We start from the raw sequence: 18492 nt of genomic DNA, 5'->3' as shown, positions 1-18492 counted from the left end.
ATGAAGATTAGCGCGGGTTTTCGTCTGTCACCAGCACAAGGGTTTGATAGGAATCACTGCCAGTAGTGTAGCAGGAGTGCAAGGGTGGCAGCTTTATGTATTACTTCATACAAAGGTTTTTGTTTGGAAGTTTGTCAAATGGCAGTGTATGTGTACAAACCTGTTACAGTCACTAGGTGCAGCCTAGCCACTCCTCGTACTCCGGATCGCATGTGGGTCCGACATGCAGTTGAATTTGTTGGCGGCGCAGTTCGATGATGTTTGGGTCGCCCATGCATGAAATAGGCATGAATCGATCGCTGTAGCACATTCCTGGGAGCGACCCTGGCACCACTTGGCACTCGCGATAAAGAACACCGTCGCATTGCAGCATGTTTTGCTCGAGATCTTGATCGTGCTCGGTTCCTGGTGGTGGCATTTTTGGAGGGGGTGGATTGCTAGAATTCGTGACATTACCCTTGGGGATGCCTGGAGGCTGCAGTGGGGACCCAGGATCGACGCATATAGTCGAGTTGAATGCCTCTAAAACCTCTAGCGTCCCAGAACTAGCTGAAAGCTCCGCGGACAAGCACTGAAGTTGCGGGTTGTCTTCAAATTCGCGATGGCTACAGATATCGCTGGTCAGATTGCAACCTGCGGGCAAGAACCCGTTGCAACACATAGCATTGGGGTCGATGATCAAAGTTTTCAGAGCTTGACGAGAGCGCGTGAGGTCTGGGAAACTCGCAAGGTCTGGCATCATCAATGCAATCATGATCTCGACGTGCTCCAGTTGTGCGAAGTCAGTGGGTAAAGAGCTCAGTGCATTCAGCCGTGCCAACGTAATTGACCGAAGATTCGTAATACCACCAACGTTGGGGAGTTTTGGTAGGACTTCGTGGGCTCCTAGGTGGACGAATGTCAGCTTTTCCATGTTGTCGAAAAGTCCTTGAGGTAAAACTGAAAGGCTTAGACTCCGTGACTTGCCCTGAATATGTAGAAATTCCAGGTGAATGAACTCGGACGTCCATTGAGGCAGATTTCTGGTGTGGGTGAACACCAACGCTCTGAGCCAACAACACGCACAGGTTAGACACGAGCGCATGTAACACATTCTTTAAAACTTACATGTGCTTCAGGTGAGTGCATTGTTGTAGTGTATTTGGTAGATCTGGTAGCTGCCGATTAATTAGTTGTAAGATTTCCAGATCACCCGAAGCTGCGAGGTCAGATACGTCTGGAGGATTCTTCCAGACAGAGAAGTTAGTTGGCGCTAGGTCTACGTCGATAAGAACACGGCGCGGGCAATTCCACCCCGTTGTGCTGACCCCGGAATCTGTTGGGTGCTTCGTAGTACTTGAAAGCCGCCAGCGGTATGCGTACATTGTACACGTCGGGTAGCCTTCGCAAGCTGACCGCGAGCGATGAACGCTTTCTGTAACAAATACGATCGTAGCCAGAGCAATAGCCGCAAGCACCAGTGCTAGTGGATGTCTTCGTGGATAAATGCTGGGTTTAGTCTTCGTTTCCGCATCACGTAGTGGAGATCGAAGAAGTCCGAGAAGTCGTCGAAGACTGATGATTAGTGCGAGGTTGTTGCCCACGCGAGCAATACAGACACCAATGGACTGAAAGCGCAAACCTTCAAGACTTTTGAAGATCCTCGCTGTCTCCTCTGGATTCGCATGCACCCGTGCTGCGTTCTGGAATGACCAGCTAGGAAACAGATCCGCCGCAAGGCGTTGGGTTGCACGGTCGAAGTCGAAGTTGGTCAGGCAGTACGTTAGGACTAGAGCAGGAAAGACAACTGCCACTAGAAAATCCGAACTGCACCGAGTTGAGTGAGACGACTACATATTTTCAGTGAGAAGCAGGGTAATGCACACCGAACGTACATGGTATCCACAAGAGCTTCGCCAATTTGAGACGGTGGTGCGGGTGAGTAGCAGCGACCGCATTCCACACAACCATCAAGGTGCAGGCCACGACGAGCGGTATGGGGAAACCTGCTTCCAGAATCTGGTATAGCATGAACTCTTGGAGCATTAAATCTACGACTTTCACCCAAACATGCTGCCATGAGATAAAGTTAGTTTAAGATTGAAGCAGGATTCAAGTACAGCAGCACTTACCGCAATCTTCCGAGTTTCGCTCTCACTACACCACAAATCGGAGTACAGATGTGTTAACTTGCCCAGCAAACCTGACACTGGCGGGTCTGTTTCGGATGATGAAGGGAAGGGGTGAATGGAAGCCAAAGAACTCGTTGAGCGTCTTGTGCTGCCCCTCAATGCCTTCACAAGAGAGTTAGTCTCCTGCACAGCGCTAAGCGCTGGTCCACTTCTTACTGCTGTTGGAATTCGTTGCCGTCCCCACGCGAAGAGCATCCCTCCAATGTAGAGATATCCCAACGCAACGATGGAAAGACCACCTAGACTGAGTGCTCGGAGTTGGGGTGAAGGCTCGACGAGCAGCCAAAAGGAACCACCGTCGAGATCTTTGGTCCGCATGACATAATTGATGGTATCGTTGGGGGCAATCGTCAACAGCAGCAACCAACACGTCCAGCTCAGACAAACCATCAGCATCACAACCAGTGCTGTAAGAAATATCCACGACTGGTACCAACGCGCTTGCTCCAGCCTCGCCATACTGAGGCGTCTCCATTTTCGGCGTTGAGAAGGTTCACAAGCTTCATCGTCAATGTGAAGAGCGGTATCATATACACTGCGAGCGCTGGTGGTCGTTCTGGATCGAGTGTTCGAGCGTGCGGGACGAACCTGTCGGTCAACATGGTGCCGAACCCAATTCTTGGGAGGACGCGGAGCGGCTACAGGTGCCATGGTTCTTCCTTCAAAGCTCTTACAATTGTGAGTACAATAACACGGTAGCTCGAAGTATTTGCGGCGAGTCTAAAGAAAGGAGAGAACAGTCACAGACAGTCATGGACGGCAATACAGTTCATTATTTGGCGTGCCCCCGTGGTGCTGTTGGAAGGAGGGTGAAATTAGAGCTAACGTCATGCAAATAGGAATGGCGCACGATATATACGAGGGGGGCTTACAGCAGTGCGTTGCGTTGCGTTGTGGGGCTATGCCGTCGGGTCCTCCGTAGCCGTGGGGCTGGACCTCGTTGTCTGCTGGGCGAGCGAGCGCTGGCTCTTGATCTTCTCCTTGAACGCAGAACGGTTCTCCGCCTTGCTCACGACTGATCCGGTGCTGGACTTGATGTGGGTTCGGTGGGTCTTACTGCTGGAAGCGCCGTTAGTAGCTACACCTCCATCCGTGTTCACACCATTGTTTTCCTTACCGGTCGAGCTCTGCGGCTGTGCCTTCTTCACCGACGCAGGCCGCGGTTTCCGAGCAGCAGTCTTGGCAGGAGACGCGGTGCGAGCTCCACGGTCCAGGACGTACGAGTTCTTAGGCGCAAAGCTGGACTCCACGGTCAGCGGCGGCAAGGGGCCAGTGTACGGAGTATAGTTGAAGTGAGGGCGTGAAGCCTTGTCTGCTCCAGTCATCGCCGGGGTCTTGGGTGCTGGCATAGACACACGTTGGACCTTGGCAGGCGTGTGCTTCGCTTGCTGCGGCTTGCGCACCGGCGGGGGCGTAGGCTTCGCCTTGGCGTTAGCATGGTCTGCCGCCACCGCAGCTGTGCGGCGCGCCGAGGACGCAGTGGGTCTCGCGAAGGAAAACTCCCTGGGCTTGGTCACCTTTTTGGCAGATCCATTAGGCTTCGCGGGCACCGACGCGCGAGCCTTCTTAATCTTATCATGGTCTGAGGTGGAAGGCTCCTCCAACTTCCTCTTGGCAACAGACTTGGAGGCAGACGCAGCTTGACTCGGCGTCTTCTTGGCCACTGGCGTCGCGGCCTTCACTGGGGTCTTCAGCTGCTGCTCCTCCTTCTTCTCCGCAGTCTCCTCTTCTTCTCCTTCTTCTTCCTTGGCCTCTTCCCCCTCCTTCTCGTCGTCCTTCTTCTCTTCTTCCTGGATCTCCGTCTCTTCCACCGTGTTCTCTTCGTTGTTCTCTTCATCCTTCTTCTCCTCCTCAGTCGCCTCCTCCGTCTCCTTGGTATCCACCTCCTCCATCTCGGTGTCTTGCGTCTGCTTCTCCTCCGCCTCCGACTGCTCCAGCTCTTGCTCTTGCTGCTCCTCCTGCTGCGGCTGCTGCGGCTGCGCCTCCTGCTGCTGCTGAGTCTCCTGCGGCTGCTGGTCGTTCTCCTCCTTCTGCGGGGTCGACATGGCGTTCGCTGGCTGTGCTCGACTCCACTCTACACGGCGCTGGCGCTTGAAGGTGCGATTCGAAGACTGGACGGCGCGCGCGCCAAGTTCAAAATTCAAGCCAGCAACTTAAGCCTTCAATGTTGCATTTTGTGTTACTCACGCAAAATAGGATATGCTGCACTGGCTATGCCTCGATGGCTACATTTAGTTGAAGTTGCTGTACTTGATGCTGGTCATCGCAGGATGGCGGCTAGTTTATCTTGCTGGGCGGTGCTCAGCTTGGACGCAGCACTGGATACAGCGGCACTTCCCAGTGTTCTGCGCAGCTCTCGTAGTAGCCGTGAGTTCGCTTCTTTCACGCCGCTCTTGGCTTCTTTAAGCAGGTCCAGCGCCAATGGCAGAACGTGGCGAGTGAGCACGTAATTGCTCTTGTCGTCAACGCTCTGCGCCGTCAGCTGGGCCAGTGTATCGAGCAACACTGGCACAACGCGCGAGTTCGAATTGCGCGCTTGAATCGCGACCTGCTGGCACAGCGATCGGTTGTCCGCGTGTGCACAGAGCTGCTGCACCACGGACTGAGCCAACGACGACGTTCGAGCATTCGCGAGGTTCTTGGTGATGGCCGGCACAAAATTGGGCAGCACCTGCTCCATTCCACTTCCTACGGCGGGGACGATCCGGTTCATACACTCGAGGGCGAGCACATTCACCTTGGCGTTGCCGTCGTCCAGCCGCTTGATGAGCAGGTCGAACAGGTTCAGCATCTGACCGCTCTCAACAACAGCAGACGCACGGCTGCAGATGAAGTCGGTGGTCTCATTGAGAGCATCAAAGCGGTCTTTCCAATTGCTGCTGTCGAGCTTGGTCTCGAGTCGAGTCAGTTCCTCGGCGTTGACAGTTGATCGAGTTCCGTTGCTCGATGTAGGCGGCGACGTTCGACTGGACAGTGGCTTCGTCGTCTTCTTGGCTCTAACTGGTGCAGCAGGCGCCTCCCGTTTCTTCAGTGCAGGGGCTGACGGCAGATCGGAGGCGGGGTCAAGTCCACTGGAAGGAGCAGGAAGCACTGGCGGAGCGTACCCGACTTTGCCACTCAAAACACTGTCGACTTTCGTTTGCGCTGCAGCAGGCAGATACCTCTTGATCCGCTCCCCAGACATGCGTTGCTTGTAGTGCAAGTACAGGACCGACTGTTTTGCGATGTCGCGTACCTCGTTGTTCGAGTCTTCAAGGCATCGGCCGACCAGTTGGAGAATTGAGGACAAGTCCTTGCTTGCATGGATGCTGACCGCCAGGCCCAAGATGAGTGCGTGAACACCGCGTGCTACCTCGCGACGGATCGGTGAAGCTTTACTGCTCACGTGAGAGCCGAGCGCAGCAACAACGCGAGGGGTAGAGCACTTGAGCACCACTGCATGCAATGAGGCTGCGGCTGACTCGCACACGAATGCGTTTGAGTCGGCGCAGCGCTTAAGCAACACGGGGACAATATTCTCCACTTCGGAGTCCATTGTTCGACTGAAAGCAGAGCACATCGATTCAAGTGCCAACAACGCATTCTTCGAGACAGAGGAGCGCAGATTCGGCACCTGCTTAAGGATCTCAACCACGATTGCGTGCACTTTACCAGCATCGATCATGCTCGCATGGTGCATTGCTAGTCGCCGAACTGTGCTCAGCGCGTCAAAGTTCGCTTCCCAGTCTTCGCTTCGAAGCTGCGTGAGCACTTTGCTGAGATCCTGCTTCGAGTTGATCAGAGGAGTGATCTCATGCGGCTCCAAGTATCGTGGCTCCTGCTTGCCAGAAGGTCGAGCTTTAGTGTCGAGTTCGTCCCCAAACTTGGTCTTTGCCGGCTTCTTCCACGGCTTCTGAGCGTCATCCTCTCGTGCTTTGGACCTCTCCGGAGAGATTACTGCAGTCAAGCTACCAGCCTGGGCTTCTTGCTTTGCCTTCGCCTCTAGCCGTTTGCGAGTCGCTAAGGTCATGACGCGCTCGCCATTATTTTTCTTTGTCGAGCGAACTTCGTTGTTGTCGATATCCCCTGCGTCTTGGTCGCCGAGGTTTAGATAGATTTGATCGGGATCTCCTGATGTTGCCATCGGGCGAATGGGGCGCTCATCTGGCGAAGGCTGGGAAGGTGACAACTCGCCTGCTTCTAGTTCCTTCTGTCGCTCGATGAACTTGGACTTAAGGGGGCGGTCTTCATAGTTTCGGGCATCACTTTGCAGACTTTGCAGGTGCTGAGGACTGTGCTGGGCAGGCTGTCGAGAGGGAGACGTGAAAGCGTCGGAAGATGGCAATGCAACCGCGATTCTTCCCGGGTGGGCTCGTTTGTCTCTAGGGGACTGGTAAAGTTTCACGTCCTTTTTAGCTTGAGTCTGATCATCCACTTCATCTGCAGGGTTGTACGCAGTTTGCTCCGGTGAGCTCTTGGAGCGCGGAAGCTGCTGCTTGGAGTTTGTTGGGTTTTCAAAGACTTGGGCAGCGCTTGTAGCCATGTTTTCCTGGCTGTTAGGACGCCGAACGCGCTTGGTACGAGGTTGGCGAAGTTGGTCCATCTTCTTTCTCAAAGCGGAAAGCTTATCGCCAATATCAACCGTCGTTGGGCCTTCTTCACTAGTGGTGGATCGGTTCTGTTGGTCGAAGTACGAGCGATCACTGAGACTTCCTCCGGTCGTCACTTTACCCTTCACATATCGACCAGGATCAGTTGGGAGGTTTTCATCACTTGTCGCGATCATTCTCAGCTCCGAGACGCCGTCCAGAGATTGCTCCACACTCGAGAGAAGTCTATTCATCCTGCTTGAGCTGACACTTCCAACGGCAGCAGTGGACTTAAGTCGTAGGGCACTATTTGACCGGAGCTCGGGGATATGCTTCCGTCGCAGCCTAGCGCGCAGTGCCGCCCAGTCCACTCGGTCTGCAACATACTCGTCGTCAACGAAGGCTTCTAGTAAAGCGTAGATATTGCAATGGCATAGTGTCGTTAATACAGCAGCAGTCTCGAAAGCCATGTCACGCACATGCGCGTTCGTGTCTCCAAGTAATCGCCCGAGCGTTTGCACAACATCCTCGCTCGGTGCATACTTAGTTGGTAGAAGATCTTCACGCTCAGCAATTAGAAGGAGCACCATCCAAACTTTGAGTGCCTCCTCCCGCACTTGCGCCCGTCGGTGCCGAAGTGAAGTCCTTGATAATACTTGCTCAATCAGGCTTACACCGACACATCCGCTCTCGAAGACTTGGCCCAGTAAAGCATACACAAACCCTTCCATTTCATCGTCGTCTCCTGCAAAGTTCGCCGATGTCTCCACCATAGGCGCCAGCATCTTTGTCATGTAGAACGCAGCGTCTTTTTGAATCTCTCGGGGGGTATCATCCTCCGTGTCGTTGCCGTCATTGGCATGCTGTCTCGGCGGACTCAACTTGCGGAAAAGTATCTGAGTGATCTGGAGCGCTCGCTTTACAAGGTGAACGTCAACGTCTTGAGTAAGACGGACGAGGATGTCAAACAGTCCGTCTAGCTCGTCCATTCGTTCGGCTCGCTCTTCTGCTGTCGCTCCGCGCAGCGTAGTTACGTCCACCTGCTTGCAGGCTGCATAGAGCTTTTCAACTGCTGCCGCGCGCTTCTTCCAGTCGGCGTTTGAATTGCTGGTGTTGGTCAATAATGTCGTCAAGATGTCGCCTTTCAAGAAGCCGAAGTGCAATTGATCTGGCGCGTTCAGTGGATGGACTTTTGATGGCGAAGAGGAAGACGATGACCCCATACGTCTATCGCTCGAAGCTGAGGCAGCAGAATTCGGTCTCGATGACTGTGGTGGAGAAGGCGGGGGAGACGGAGCAATCGAGCAAGCTCTGAAGAAGTCCGCGATAGGCTCGTGGTGTTCGTTTAGCGTTCGCTTGTCTTCACTACTCAGAAACTTCATCACTTCGCTGGAGAATCGACTCCCCCAGTACGACTGCAGCTTGGCAATGGCTTCTTCCGCAGCTACCACCACTTTATCGTTCGAGTCCTCCAGTGCCGGGATGATAGCTTGCACTAACGCGACAATGAGCGCCTTGTCTCCCCGACCTATTGCACTTCTCGCAGAGTCGCCTCGTGCCATTGTGCGCTTCTGAAAACGGTCGTCCAGCAGGCGCATCAATACAAGAAGCGAAGTTTCACGCACGGATCCATGGCCACTTCCCAGGCCGATGTTGACGAGCAGATCGGCGACAGCTTGCAGATCATTCGTGACGTTCGTGTACTTCCGGAAGACCTGGAACATCTCCTCCTGCAGTATATCCTTCTCGTCGTCACTATCCCCATCTGGATCCTGGCTCTTGCGTTTCCTCGGTAGGTTCGGGATCAAGTGCGGCAAAATGGACGAGAGGATTTGGTCCACGTTGTCGCCGAGCGAGACCATCACGTCCGATAGCAACCTCAACGCCTCGATTGCTACGTTGGGTTCTTCTTCGCCGACAATCCGCCGTCGAACACACTGCAGGAAGCGGCGGGTGTTGCGAACTGGGAAGTGCGAGGTTTCCACCGCGGCGATCCGCCGGAGCTTCTGCAGCGTGTTCCACCGCACATTGGTGTCGTCGTCTTCCAATTGATACACGAGTGTGTCCACGCTGGTCTCCATGGGGGGGGGTTATGAACGCAGCGTCAGGAAGTCGCGGTGAACGACTGCAACGTGTTTAGCATGGGCTTGTCACTGAGCAAGTAGCTGTCGTCAATCCCATCATGGCCTGCGCACTCCATTATCCGTTTTGAAACAACGCTCCGCTGACTAGGAAGGCAAAAATAAAGCTGTAACGAGCATTCAACGCCTTCAACTACGGAAAACGCGATCAATCTGTTTATCTATTGAAAATACACTCGATGTCGCAATGGAAGCGTAAGACAAGCCAACCTACAGACAAGCAACACGCCCTACTTCTGCCCTTGATGGCAGCAATGTGTCTACTACTATTTTCGTGCTGGCGATGGCAAGCATCCACTTACTACTTTCACTCTCTCTTTCTGTCTCGGCTCTCCGGGCTGGCTTTCTTGCTTCTATGCGTCAGGGTGACAAGAACGAACGCGTGCGCTCATACAACCCCTACGGGTTTAGCTTGCACTTGGCTCCTCTTCTCTTCGAGGAGTCAGCTGTCTTAGATAAGACGATTGCCATTTGACTTCGTAGCTTCATTGTAGTCCACACGCCATTTCGTTCTTGCCTCCGTTCCTCACATTGTACATACTCAAACTAACCGACAATCACCAACTGTGAACACCGGCTGTTCCTTCATCATTTCCGTCGGATTCCATCTTCATGTCCGCAAGCCGAAGACGGACCAGGTCGAGGCTGCCCGTCGCGGTCGAACAGAGCGGAAGACTTCTTTCATCTCCGGTTATTGCGATCCGCGAACAGTTTGATTTCCTCGAAGATACGGGCTGTGCATCATTAAAAAATACATGAGGTTAGCTCCGTGAAGTATTGCTAACTCGGCACAATTGCGGTTAAACGAACCTTTCAGAGCTTCTTTGTTCAGAGGAACGTTTTCAAACTCCATCCCGAACGGGTTGGCTTCTACAGACTCCGACTGAGCCCTCCGTACTGACTCCAGGAACGGGTGGGCGAGGGCCTTGTCAACCTGAAAGGTTCGCAGCACAAAATTGTTGGTTAGTTATGATGCATACATATGATACTGTCTTGAATTCAACACTCAGCTTACCGAAATTCGGCACTCGGGATTAAATGACAGCATCTGCTTGAGCAAGTCAAGCGAGTCGGCAGGTGCGCCCGGGTACATCTACGAGATTGACAGACGAGCAGGTTAGCCAGTTATCCGCATGTGGAATCCGCTTCAATCGAGCAGTACACACCTCACGAAGGTCCCTCGGCTCCTTTTTCGGCAGCTTTCGCAGGTACTGCTTGACTTCGCCCAAGCTGCCAATGTCGTCCTCGCCAGGCGTGCCAATCACGTTGAAAATGACGTTTAGTTGATCCAGTTTGTCCGAGTACGTCGTGGGGCGGTCTGCGCTAAGCGGAAAGCACGAGCGGCCGGGGAAAAGGGGCACTCGCTCCTGGTATCGAGGGCAGCTCTCGACCTGCATGCTGAGCAGCTCGGCAAAAATGCATCCAATGCTCCACATATCCACGGAAAAATCGTAATCTTGAAGGAGGATAAGCTCCGGTGCCCGGTACCACCGCGTAACAACGTGCTTCGTCAATTGCCGCCGCATCTTCGGAAATTCGCCAGAAGAGGGCGTCGATGATGCGCTGCCAGGAGACGGGGCCGAGGTGGTTCCTCCGTCCGACGTGGTCGGCGACTTCGAATCCTTCGGGGAGTACAAGTGCTTGCTCAGCTCCTCCATCGACATATCGCTTTCCATAACACGCGAGAGACCAAAGTCGCAAATCTGAATGGGAAGTCACACAAAAAATAATCGTTAGAAAAATAAACTGACGCTTGGGTAACGAACGGCGTCCACCAGGGCTTACCATAAGCGTGCAGTCTTCATTCAGCAAAATGTTGGCAGGCTTCATATCGCGGTGAATAACGTTGGCCGAGTGGATGTACTTGAGGCCGCACAGAAGCTGGTACAGGAAGACTTGGATGTGGCGAATGGTCAGGTACTGCGGGCTCATGATGAGCTTGTGCAGGTCCGTGTCAACGAAGTCGAACACCAGGTACAGGTCCGTGAAGGTGTCATAGTTCTCGGGCGGGATCACGTCTATCAGGTTGATCACTTGCGGATGGCTGCACAACAACACAACGCTTAGTAAGACTCCCCATGTCAAAAATCCAGCGAAAAGAAACTATGGTGCCTCTACATACCTCAGACGGCGCAAGATGTAGATCTCGCGGTACAACCGCTTGCAGTCGATCTCCTGGTCGAAGACGTTAATGATCTTCTTGATGGCCACCTTCTTCTGGCGTTCCGTGTCGAAGGCTTCGGCGACCTGCGTGGGGTCACACCAAAAGGACAAGAAGAATGTTCTAAATCAGCATTCTGCCTACATCACCATAGGGCCACCTGCTCTCCCACGTTAGAGTGATCGATCAGGCCTGCGTCGTACCTGTCCGTAGGATCCCTTGCCGAGGAGCCGCACGAGCGTGTAGCGACTGCCTACCTCCCAGTTAGCAAAGTTGCGGAGGTTGAGGGGCGCCGCGCGGGGCACGGGCGACGGCGTGGGCGCGTGCGACGAGTGTCCGTTAGCAGTAGCAGCGGTGGCGCCCGCCGCCTGGTTGCCGTCGTCCGCGGGGGTGGAAGCCGAGCCGGTCGACTGCTGCGCCATGGCGCTGTTGGACGGGAAGCCGTCGCTGGGCGTGGACGCGAAGCCGTCGGGCGTGTGGCTGAAGCCGTTGCGGTTCACGAACGCGGGCGTGGGCGGCATCTGCTCCACGGGTCCGTGCGGCGTGGGGGCCACGGCGGCGCTGAACATGGCGCGCTGGTGGTCGATGAACTGCTCGGACGTGTGGATCGAGCCCTGCGGCGTCACCACGGGCGGCGTCACGCCGTTGGACACGCTGGCGCTGGCGGAGGCCGCGGGCCGCGACAGCTTGTTGCCGCGCTTGAGGCCGGGCGGTGGCGTGGATGCCGTCATCTTGCGCTTGCGGTTGGCCGCGTCGGCCATTTCCTTGGCGGTGGGCGTGGTCTCCATGGGCGTGGGCGGACGGAGTACAAGGCGTTGTGCGTGCAGGCGGGAGTGTTGGTCCTTTCGGGGAGGGGGTCAGGTCGGGAGCTGCGGTGGGGGGGGGGTTGTGTTCTGTCTCGGTAGGAAGTAGTCACCGGGCGATCGGATATCGTCGGCTTTCCTCGGGCTTTTGCGTTGTGGTGCGGGGTTCGGGGGCCCGACCTCGCTCTCTCACTCATGGCTGGGCGCCCATAGGAGAACTCAGGGAGATATTTTCGACCAATCGTCGGCACGACAGCGCCTTTTCGGCCAACCGCGCGTCGCCCTCTTTTGACCAATCCCGCGCCGTTTCAATTGCGCTGTTTCCCGCACTGACTCCGGCCATCAGGCATGGCATGGCTGGGCGATCCGACACCTCTGGCTCCGACGCGCCGTTCGAAAATGGAAGAGCGCCAGGTTTGCATGCTGCTGAGATCTGAAATGGGCCTTTCCTAAGCGCCGATGTGAGAGGCAAGTCGGCGGGGCAAAGATCCGTGCTCGCCGCTGTACTGGACTCATCATTTCACAGGCGGCGCAGCTCCGAGCAACGCTTTTAATGAGGCGCGCGAACATGGAGCTGTCGCGAGCGCAGCGACAGCTTCCCGATCTCCACAGACGCAGAAGCTGCTGCTGCTGCTGCGCAGCTATTATATACCGCGCGCGCGATCCACGTGTTTCGATGTTGAAGTCGCTGACAGCTTCTCCGCCATCTGGACGCTGCGGGCCAGTGCCCGACCCGCCTCAGACTGGCCTTGATGCGAATAAGACGAGCAGATCCGCTCCTGCGAGCCCCATAGTCTTCATTCATGAATATCGATCCGCCGTGTCACCACTGCTTATTTCAGGTAATCTGGCATCGCCAACAAGGGGGCGATTAATTGAGCTAAGGCAGCAGCAACAGCCGACAACGCGCCAACAACGATACCCACCGCAATAAATATACATGTATTGCACCGCAGCACTCAGAAGTTAGCGGCGTCCTGGGTCAAGAACGCGTCGAGGTCGTCCAGGTCGCCGTCCCGCGTCTCGATGGCATGCTCGCGGCGGCGCTGCGCCTCTTCGGCCCTGACCTTGGCCTCCTTCTCGTCGCACTCGCGCTTGGCCTCCGCCGCGGCGAGTCGCTCTCTTTCTCTCTCCTGGAGCTGCAGCATGCGCGCTGTGGCGGCGCCGGCGTCGCGTCGGTCGCTTTGGCGCTGCAGTCGCCGCTGCTGCTGCTCCAGTTGCTTTTGGTCCTGGAGCAGCTGGGCCACGCGCTGCTGCGTCTGGGACTTGAGCGCCTGCACCTGCTGCAGCTCCGCCTCGAGGTCCAGCAGCAACTGCTCCTCCTCGTACTCCTCGTCCGTCTCGAAGCGTCGGCGCTTGGGCGGCGCCCGCCGTGCGCTGCTGCCCTGCACCGCCGCCATCATCTCTAGTTCTGGTCTGCACAAATGCAGTTTGTGTGCGCCACACGAATGTTATGTTACGAACACAAGCATCATTACCGTATCGCCATGGAGCTCCACACGCCGCCGCCGCCGCCTCCTTCGCCTCCTCCCAGCGACACGGAACTGACTGCGGAGCAGAAGCTGTACTGGCTCAATGCGCTGCAGGTTGTGGGCGACTGGTCCGTGCACGACGACGGCGACGGGCGTCTCTTCTACTACGACCGGAGGACGGACTCGTCCCAATGGGAAGTGCCCGATGGCCTTGCGTCGCTCGAGACCGAGTTCATGATGAAGCTCATGCTGCAGAACGCAGTGGCTCGCTCCGGGGTTTGGACGGCGCACGACGCGGGCAATGGCACGCTCTACTACTTCAACTCGAAGACGCGCGTGTCGGTGTGGGAGCGGCCGAGTGAGTGGGGCGAGGCGGAAGCTGCAGCAGCCGCAGAGGCTCGTGAGAGGGAGGCCATGGCGGAGTTGGCAAGAAAGGAGAAGGAGAAGCAAGCGCAAGAAGCAGAGAAGGCGGCGAAGAAGGAGAAGAAGAAACACAAGAAGCAGAAAAAGCAGAAGGAGAAGCGAGATGACGAGGCTGTGGCGGAGGCGGAGCAGACCAGCGAAGGGAAGGAAGTTAAGGAGCAGGAGCCAACACCACAGCAAGAAGTCGAGGAGGAGGAACCGCTGACCACGGAGGAGATTCAGGAGGAGCAGGAACGTAAGGCGCGTGAACAAAAGCGCATCGAGCAGTTCCGCGCGATGCTGCGCGACAAGAACATCATGCCGTTCTGCAAGTGGTCGGTAGCGTTGCCGCAGATTGCTGGAGACCCCCGATTTATGGGTGTGCCGACCATGGATGAGCGTCGTGCGATTTTTGAACACTTTGTCGAGCACCGTCGAGAAGACCTTAAGGCGGACAAGAAGGGCAAGCTGAAGCAGGCCAAGCAAGCGTTCGCTCAGTTACTGAAAGAGCAGTTCCAGTTCGACTCGTGGGAGCCGAAAACAACGCTGAGTGTATTTATTTCGACACTTGAAGAACAGCTCCAGCCTGATCGCTACAAGCAGGTCCAAGAAAACGCGTTGGCATTGCTGACTCTGTCAGCCCAAGAGAAGATTTATGCAAAAGCGGTGGCAGAATACAAGACCGAGGCTCTGAAGCGAGATGGAGAGCAACTGCGGCTAACCAAGTTCTTCGAAGAAAAGCTCACTACGCTGGACACGTCGGCTATGCGATGGGAGAGTGGCGAGGTGCAGAAACTTGTTCAGGAATTTTACAGCTCCGCAGAGTCTGCGGCGCTACTTTCGGCGCAGAAGCAGAAGCAACTGTTTGAAGAGCTGGTTGCACGAACCACCCGTGGCCGTGAACCGACCCGGGACGAAAGCGAGAATAGGCGTCCAGAGCGCCTTCGCTCCCCGCCGCGGGATCGCGTACCGGCAAATAATGACCCCAAGCGTCGAAACCCGAGCCCACGACGAGAAACACGTCATTCGCACTCTCGAGGACGGCGCAGTCGTAGTCGTAGCAATAGCCAGTCGCGATCTCGAGGGCGTGAGAAGGGTCACCGGAGCCGAAGAAGCAGTCGCCAACACTCGGCTTCTTCGTCGCGGTCCCGATCGCATGACCGATCGTCTCGAAGGTCGTCATCTCGGTACCGTCGTCGCCACTCTTCATCCCGCTCGAGGTCCCGTTCGCGGACTCGCAGATAACCGATCCCTGCTACTACAAAGCAGACAAAATAATGAAAGAAGCTCTGAGCAAACCTCGTTTGGTTGAATAGGTATTGGCATGTCCAAAACTGCTTGCTTCCCGTTTAAAAGATTTTCTTCTTGGGCGCCGAGCCTGGTAGCGGAGAGAAGTCCACGGTGCGAAGCACGTATTTTGGCTCATCAACAATCTTCATGACCGCCTGGACGCCATAATCTAGCGGCACCGAGTAGATGCCATCTATGTTGACTTTCATATCCCACCCCAGGGACCGCATCGATACTCGGCGAGCTTTGCCTCTGCAGTCAACAAGAAGGCATGAACAGCAACCCGTGTAAGTGCGTTTGCCTGCTCCGAAATTATGTTGAGCCGGACTTACCGTCTGAAGCGAATATCACCGAAGGTTGCATTAATAATTGGCTCGCGCACGATGTAGCCCATGTCCCTCGAATCTTCGGGGAAAACGTTCTGCTTGTTAATACTGTCAGGAGGGCAAGCACACGTAAATCGTCAGCACTTATTTCGCAAGAATTATTGACGAGCAGGGACAACTTACGATTCAGTCAGCTCGGTGACGGTCTCGTTCGTATGTGTGTGGTCCATGGCGTTGAGCACAGTAGCAACCTGCTCGCGGTAGATTTGGCACTGTGAAAACGAGCAACATGGGTGAGTTAGTTATTGAAATCCACTCGCCGAGTCAGACTCAACGCTCAATTTGTACGTACCGCGCTAGAGTACCACGCGCTCGAACCTGTTCCAGTACACATAAGAATTCCACTGCTGCGATGGGATTCGCGCTGGTGCTGGTCAATGCCAATGTTGTAGTGCGATGGGCGAGAAGCGTCACTTTCCGCGATGAACACTTCGTTCAGCGCGTAGCGCGGTAGCTCATACCAGTAGCCATCCTGATTCACCATACCGACACGAATTCGCTGGCGGAGCCGCCACTTGAAGTCACCTTCGAGCAAGCGGTCCAACGCCGTGCTGAAGCGGTGGGTAACATTATCCACCTTGTAGCAGCACAAGTTTCCCTCGCTTCGCTTGGGATCAGTGTTTAACCCAGCCACAGGGATCGGAGTGTTTACAAAGCTTGCAGTTTTCAGGAAAGTGCCATCACCGCCCGCAGAAAAGATCATGTCCGTTCCTTCCACTGCTTCATGCGTGAGGTGGTTTGCTGAGACGACCTTCACCTCAATGTCACGCTCTTTGAAGCTAAAGTAACGTTCATGAGTTAGAAGATCACGAAATACAAACAATGCACGCACAAGAACAGCAATTGCACATACCTGTTGGTGATTTCTTCCACAGCTTCGACGTGGTGCTCATGACTTGCCTTCAACCGGTCGTGAACAAAACCTCGCATTGACATTTGCTTTCTCAATGCTTCCCTGTGTGCGAAAAAATCATGAAAAAATCAGTATTGCAATCACGACAGTCAACAACTAGCCCAACCTACCCGGTATTGCCGTACAAGTCAGCTTCATGCTGAAATCGAGAGGTTTTCTTCACCACGACAACCTTCTTCAGATTCAGCATGGGCTTCCCAGGGATCAGAAGCGGTGTCTGGCGTTCCTCTTTCGTTGATTCCTTCAATGCGGTTGCACCTTCTGTGGACGCAGCAGCTTGGCTCAAGCTCGTCGCGTGAGATAGCACCTCCGGCGTGATTTCCCCCTCCGACAGCGTCTTGGCGCCATTGTACGTCTTTTCAAGGTACTCCTCCGAGATAATCATTCGCGGGACACGCTCAGCCGTCGCCAGTAGCAGCTCGTTGTCGTACACCGGTCGGTCGATCTTCATCCACCCCTTGGGGCTGAGCTTCTCATTCCACGGACACACCGAGCGAACGTGCGTGAAGTAGGGGGCCATCTCTCCCGTCTGCGGGTCCTTCCTCGTGAAGTGCAGGATGTGGCCATTGTGGATCTGGTCCACCATGCGTCCGGACTCCTGCAGCTCGATGAACGTATCCTGCGACATTCTCTCAAGCCGGGTCCGCATGGCCCAGATCACCTCTCCGTGGGCCACGACAATGGCTCGCTTGCCGTGGCACTCGTGGTTCAGAATGCCCAGCAACCGGTCAGCGCGCTGAGCCACCGCCGCCAGCGACTCGCCACCGGGCGGTGCGTAGTAGAATCGGTTGAGCTCTCGACGCTTGAGCTCGTCCTGCATCTTGATGAAGCGCTCCTGCTCGCTCATAAGGTCCATGGCGCCCCAGTCGCGCTCGCGGATGAGCATCTCGGCGTACCAGCGCGCGCCGGGCAGCCCCATGCGGCCGGCCGTCTCCATGGCGCGCAGGTACTCGGACACGAGGTAGCGGTCGAAGTGCGCCAGGTTGTTGCGCTTCAGCCAATCGCCGGCGGCCGCCGCCTGGCGCCGGCCTCGGTCCGTGAGCCGCCAGTTGGAGCTGTGGCGGTGCTTGAACTCGCCCGCGAAGAGGCTGTGGTCGCCGGCCAGGGAGCGCTGGCGGGCCACGTTGCCCTCGCTCTCTCCGTGGCGGATCAGCACCAGGTCGGACAGGCGCGGGAGGCGTTCGCCGTTGCTGCTGCCAGTGATGCTGCGGCTGGTGCTGCGGGCGGAAAGCGCGGCCCGCACGGCGGGCAGGCAGCGCGCGCGCGTCGTCCTCAACATGGCGGCGGCGAGGTCCTGGCTGCTGCTGCTGCTTCGCAACTGACAAAACGTCTGTCGGCTCGCCCCCACCAAACCAGCCTGCTTGGGTGATGGGCAGACAGTCCTGGCTATGCGCCACGACCAGTCAAAAACCGGTACTACTGTCTACAGACACGTCCGCCGGGCAAGGCGTCACAATTATACCGGTATATCGGTATACCGATTGATCAGCATCGGTATGGTTGGATGTATCGGTTGTGGACCGGTATGAAGTGCTTGCAAGGAAGGTAGATCCCTGAATTTTACACTCAGCTTGAGCAGGAGTTTATCTGGTTGGAGAAATCGTCTCGGAATGACCTCGCATGCCGCAATCCTGCTATTATTGTACTCTATAAACATGCTTGCTTGCAAAATGAATATGAATTGAAAGTTGAAGCTGCAGGTGCTGTAGACAAGGCTTTCGTCTTAGTCCCGGTCCGATTGTTTCTACACCACTTCAGCAGTCAAACGATACAAACCAAACACGGACTAGCACACTTAAGGGTGACGAGAACAGTGCCACTCTCATTAAGCGCGTTTTGAGTTTGCTAAAAACGCTTGCGTGTCACGTGAAGCAGCTAGCTCCAACAAGATATTGCAGTCCTGAAAGCAACCTACATACTTGGTAGAGCCATGTCAAGTGCGTGGTAGTGATTGACACTTCAATGGATCATGAAGCCTTGAAACCAAAAGCACGACCCGAGAAAACCGAGGTCCAAGAACAGCACGCTTTCCGTGCAGGCATCGATACCGGACAATATCATGCCAGGAGGGCAGAGGTGCCACTGAACGCTGGAAATGCTGTATGGATGGACAGCTTAAACGTCAGGAGGAGCACATGACGCGACAACCTTTTCGCGAGAACAGCGTCGCGTAACGAGGTCAATT

General features: G+C 55.5%; 5 protein-coding genes across 5 annotated transcripts; 1 reads left to right on the top strand and 4 right to left on the bottom strand.

Annotated features, from left to right (window-relative positions):
- Nucleotides 1-172: 172 nt before the first annotated feature.
- PHYSODRAFT_361023 (hypothetical protein) lies at nt 173-4253 on the bottom strand (the record flags this gene model as incomplete). The annotated part of the gene is made up of 7 exons (XM_009531505.1): nt 3108-4253; nt 2846-2891; nt 2760-2809; nt 2112-2727; nt 1875-2052; nt 1108-1768; nt 173-1046 (listed from the first exon to the last, which is right to left on the bottom strand). The coding sequence occupies exons 1-7, from the start codon at nt 4214-4216 to the stop codon at nt 173-175; spliced, it is 3534 nt and encodes a 1177-aa protein (XP_009529800.1). The 5' UTR covers nt 4217-4253.
- A 178-nt stretch (nt 4254-4431) lies between these two features.
- Nucleotides 4432-8820, bottom strand: PHYSODRAFT_504746 (hypothetical protein; the record flags this gene model as incomplete). The annotated part of the gene is made up of 4 exons (XM_009531504.1): nt 4432-5991; nt 6217-6447; nt 6673-6828; nt 6952-8820. 4 exons carry the CDS (start codon nt 8818-8820, stop codon nt 4432-4434), a joined length of 3816 nt encoding a protein of 1271 aa, XP_009529799.1.
- Nucleotides 8821-9561: 741 nt separating this feature from the next.
- PHYSODRAFT_560589 (hypothetical protein) lies at nt 9562-11906 on the bottom strand (the record flags this gene model as incomplete). Its single annotated transcript, XM_009531503.1, has 7 exons — nt 11245-11906; nt 11003-11127; nt 10666-10924; nt 10047-10583; nt 9896-9973; nt 9691-9814; nt 9562-9614 (listed from the first exon to the last, which is right to left on the bottom strand). Exons 1-7 carry the CDS (start codon nt 11827-11829, stop codon nt 9562-9564), a joined length of 1761 nt encoding a protein of 586 aa, XP_009529798.1. The 5' UTR covers nt 11830-11906.
- A 969-nt stretch (nt 11907-12875) lies between these two features.
- On the top strand, nt 12876-14587 carry PHYSODRAFT_263181 (hypothetical protein; the record flags this gene model as incomplete). Its single annotated transcript, XM_009531502.1, has 3 exons — nt 12876-13178; nt 13314-14504; nt 14534-14587. The coding sequence occupies 3 exons, from the start codon at nt 12876-12878 to the stop codon at nt 14585-14587; spliced, it is 1548 nt and encodes a 515-aa protein (XP_009529797.1).
- A 480-nt stretch (nt 14588-15067) lies between these two features.
- PHYSODRAFT_316150 (hypothetical protein) lies at nt 15068-17586 on the bottom strand (the record flags this gene model as incomplete). Its single annotated transcript, XM_009531501.1, has 7 exons — nt 15068-15260; nt 15341-15442; nt 15518-15606; nt 15687-16173; nt 16248-16349; nt 16418-16533; nt 16615-17586. 7 exons carry the CDS (start codon nt 17584-17586, stop codon nt 15068-15070), a joined length of 2061 nt encoding a protein of 686 aa, XP_009529796.1.
- Between the last annotated feature and the right edge of the window lie 906 nt (nt 17587-18492).

This window comes from Phytophthora sojae (assembly GCF_000149755.1).
Source record: "Phytophthora sojae unplaced genomic scaffold PHYSOscaffold_5, whole genome shotgun sequence".
Lineage (NCBI taxonomy): Eukaryota > Oomycota > Peronosporomycetes > Peronosporales > Peronosporaceae > Phytophthora > Phytophthora sojae.
The sequence above is the reverse complement of the archived record's forward strand: the minus strand, read 5'-3'. Positions and strand labels throughout refer to the sequence as shown.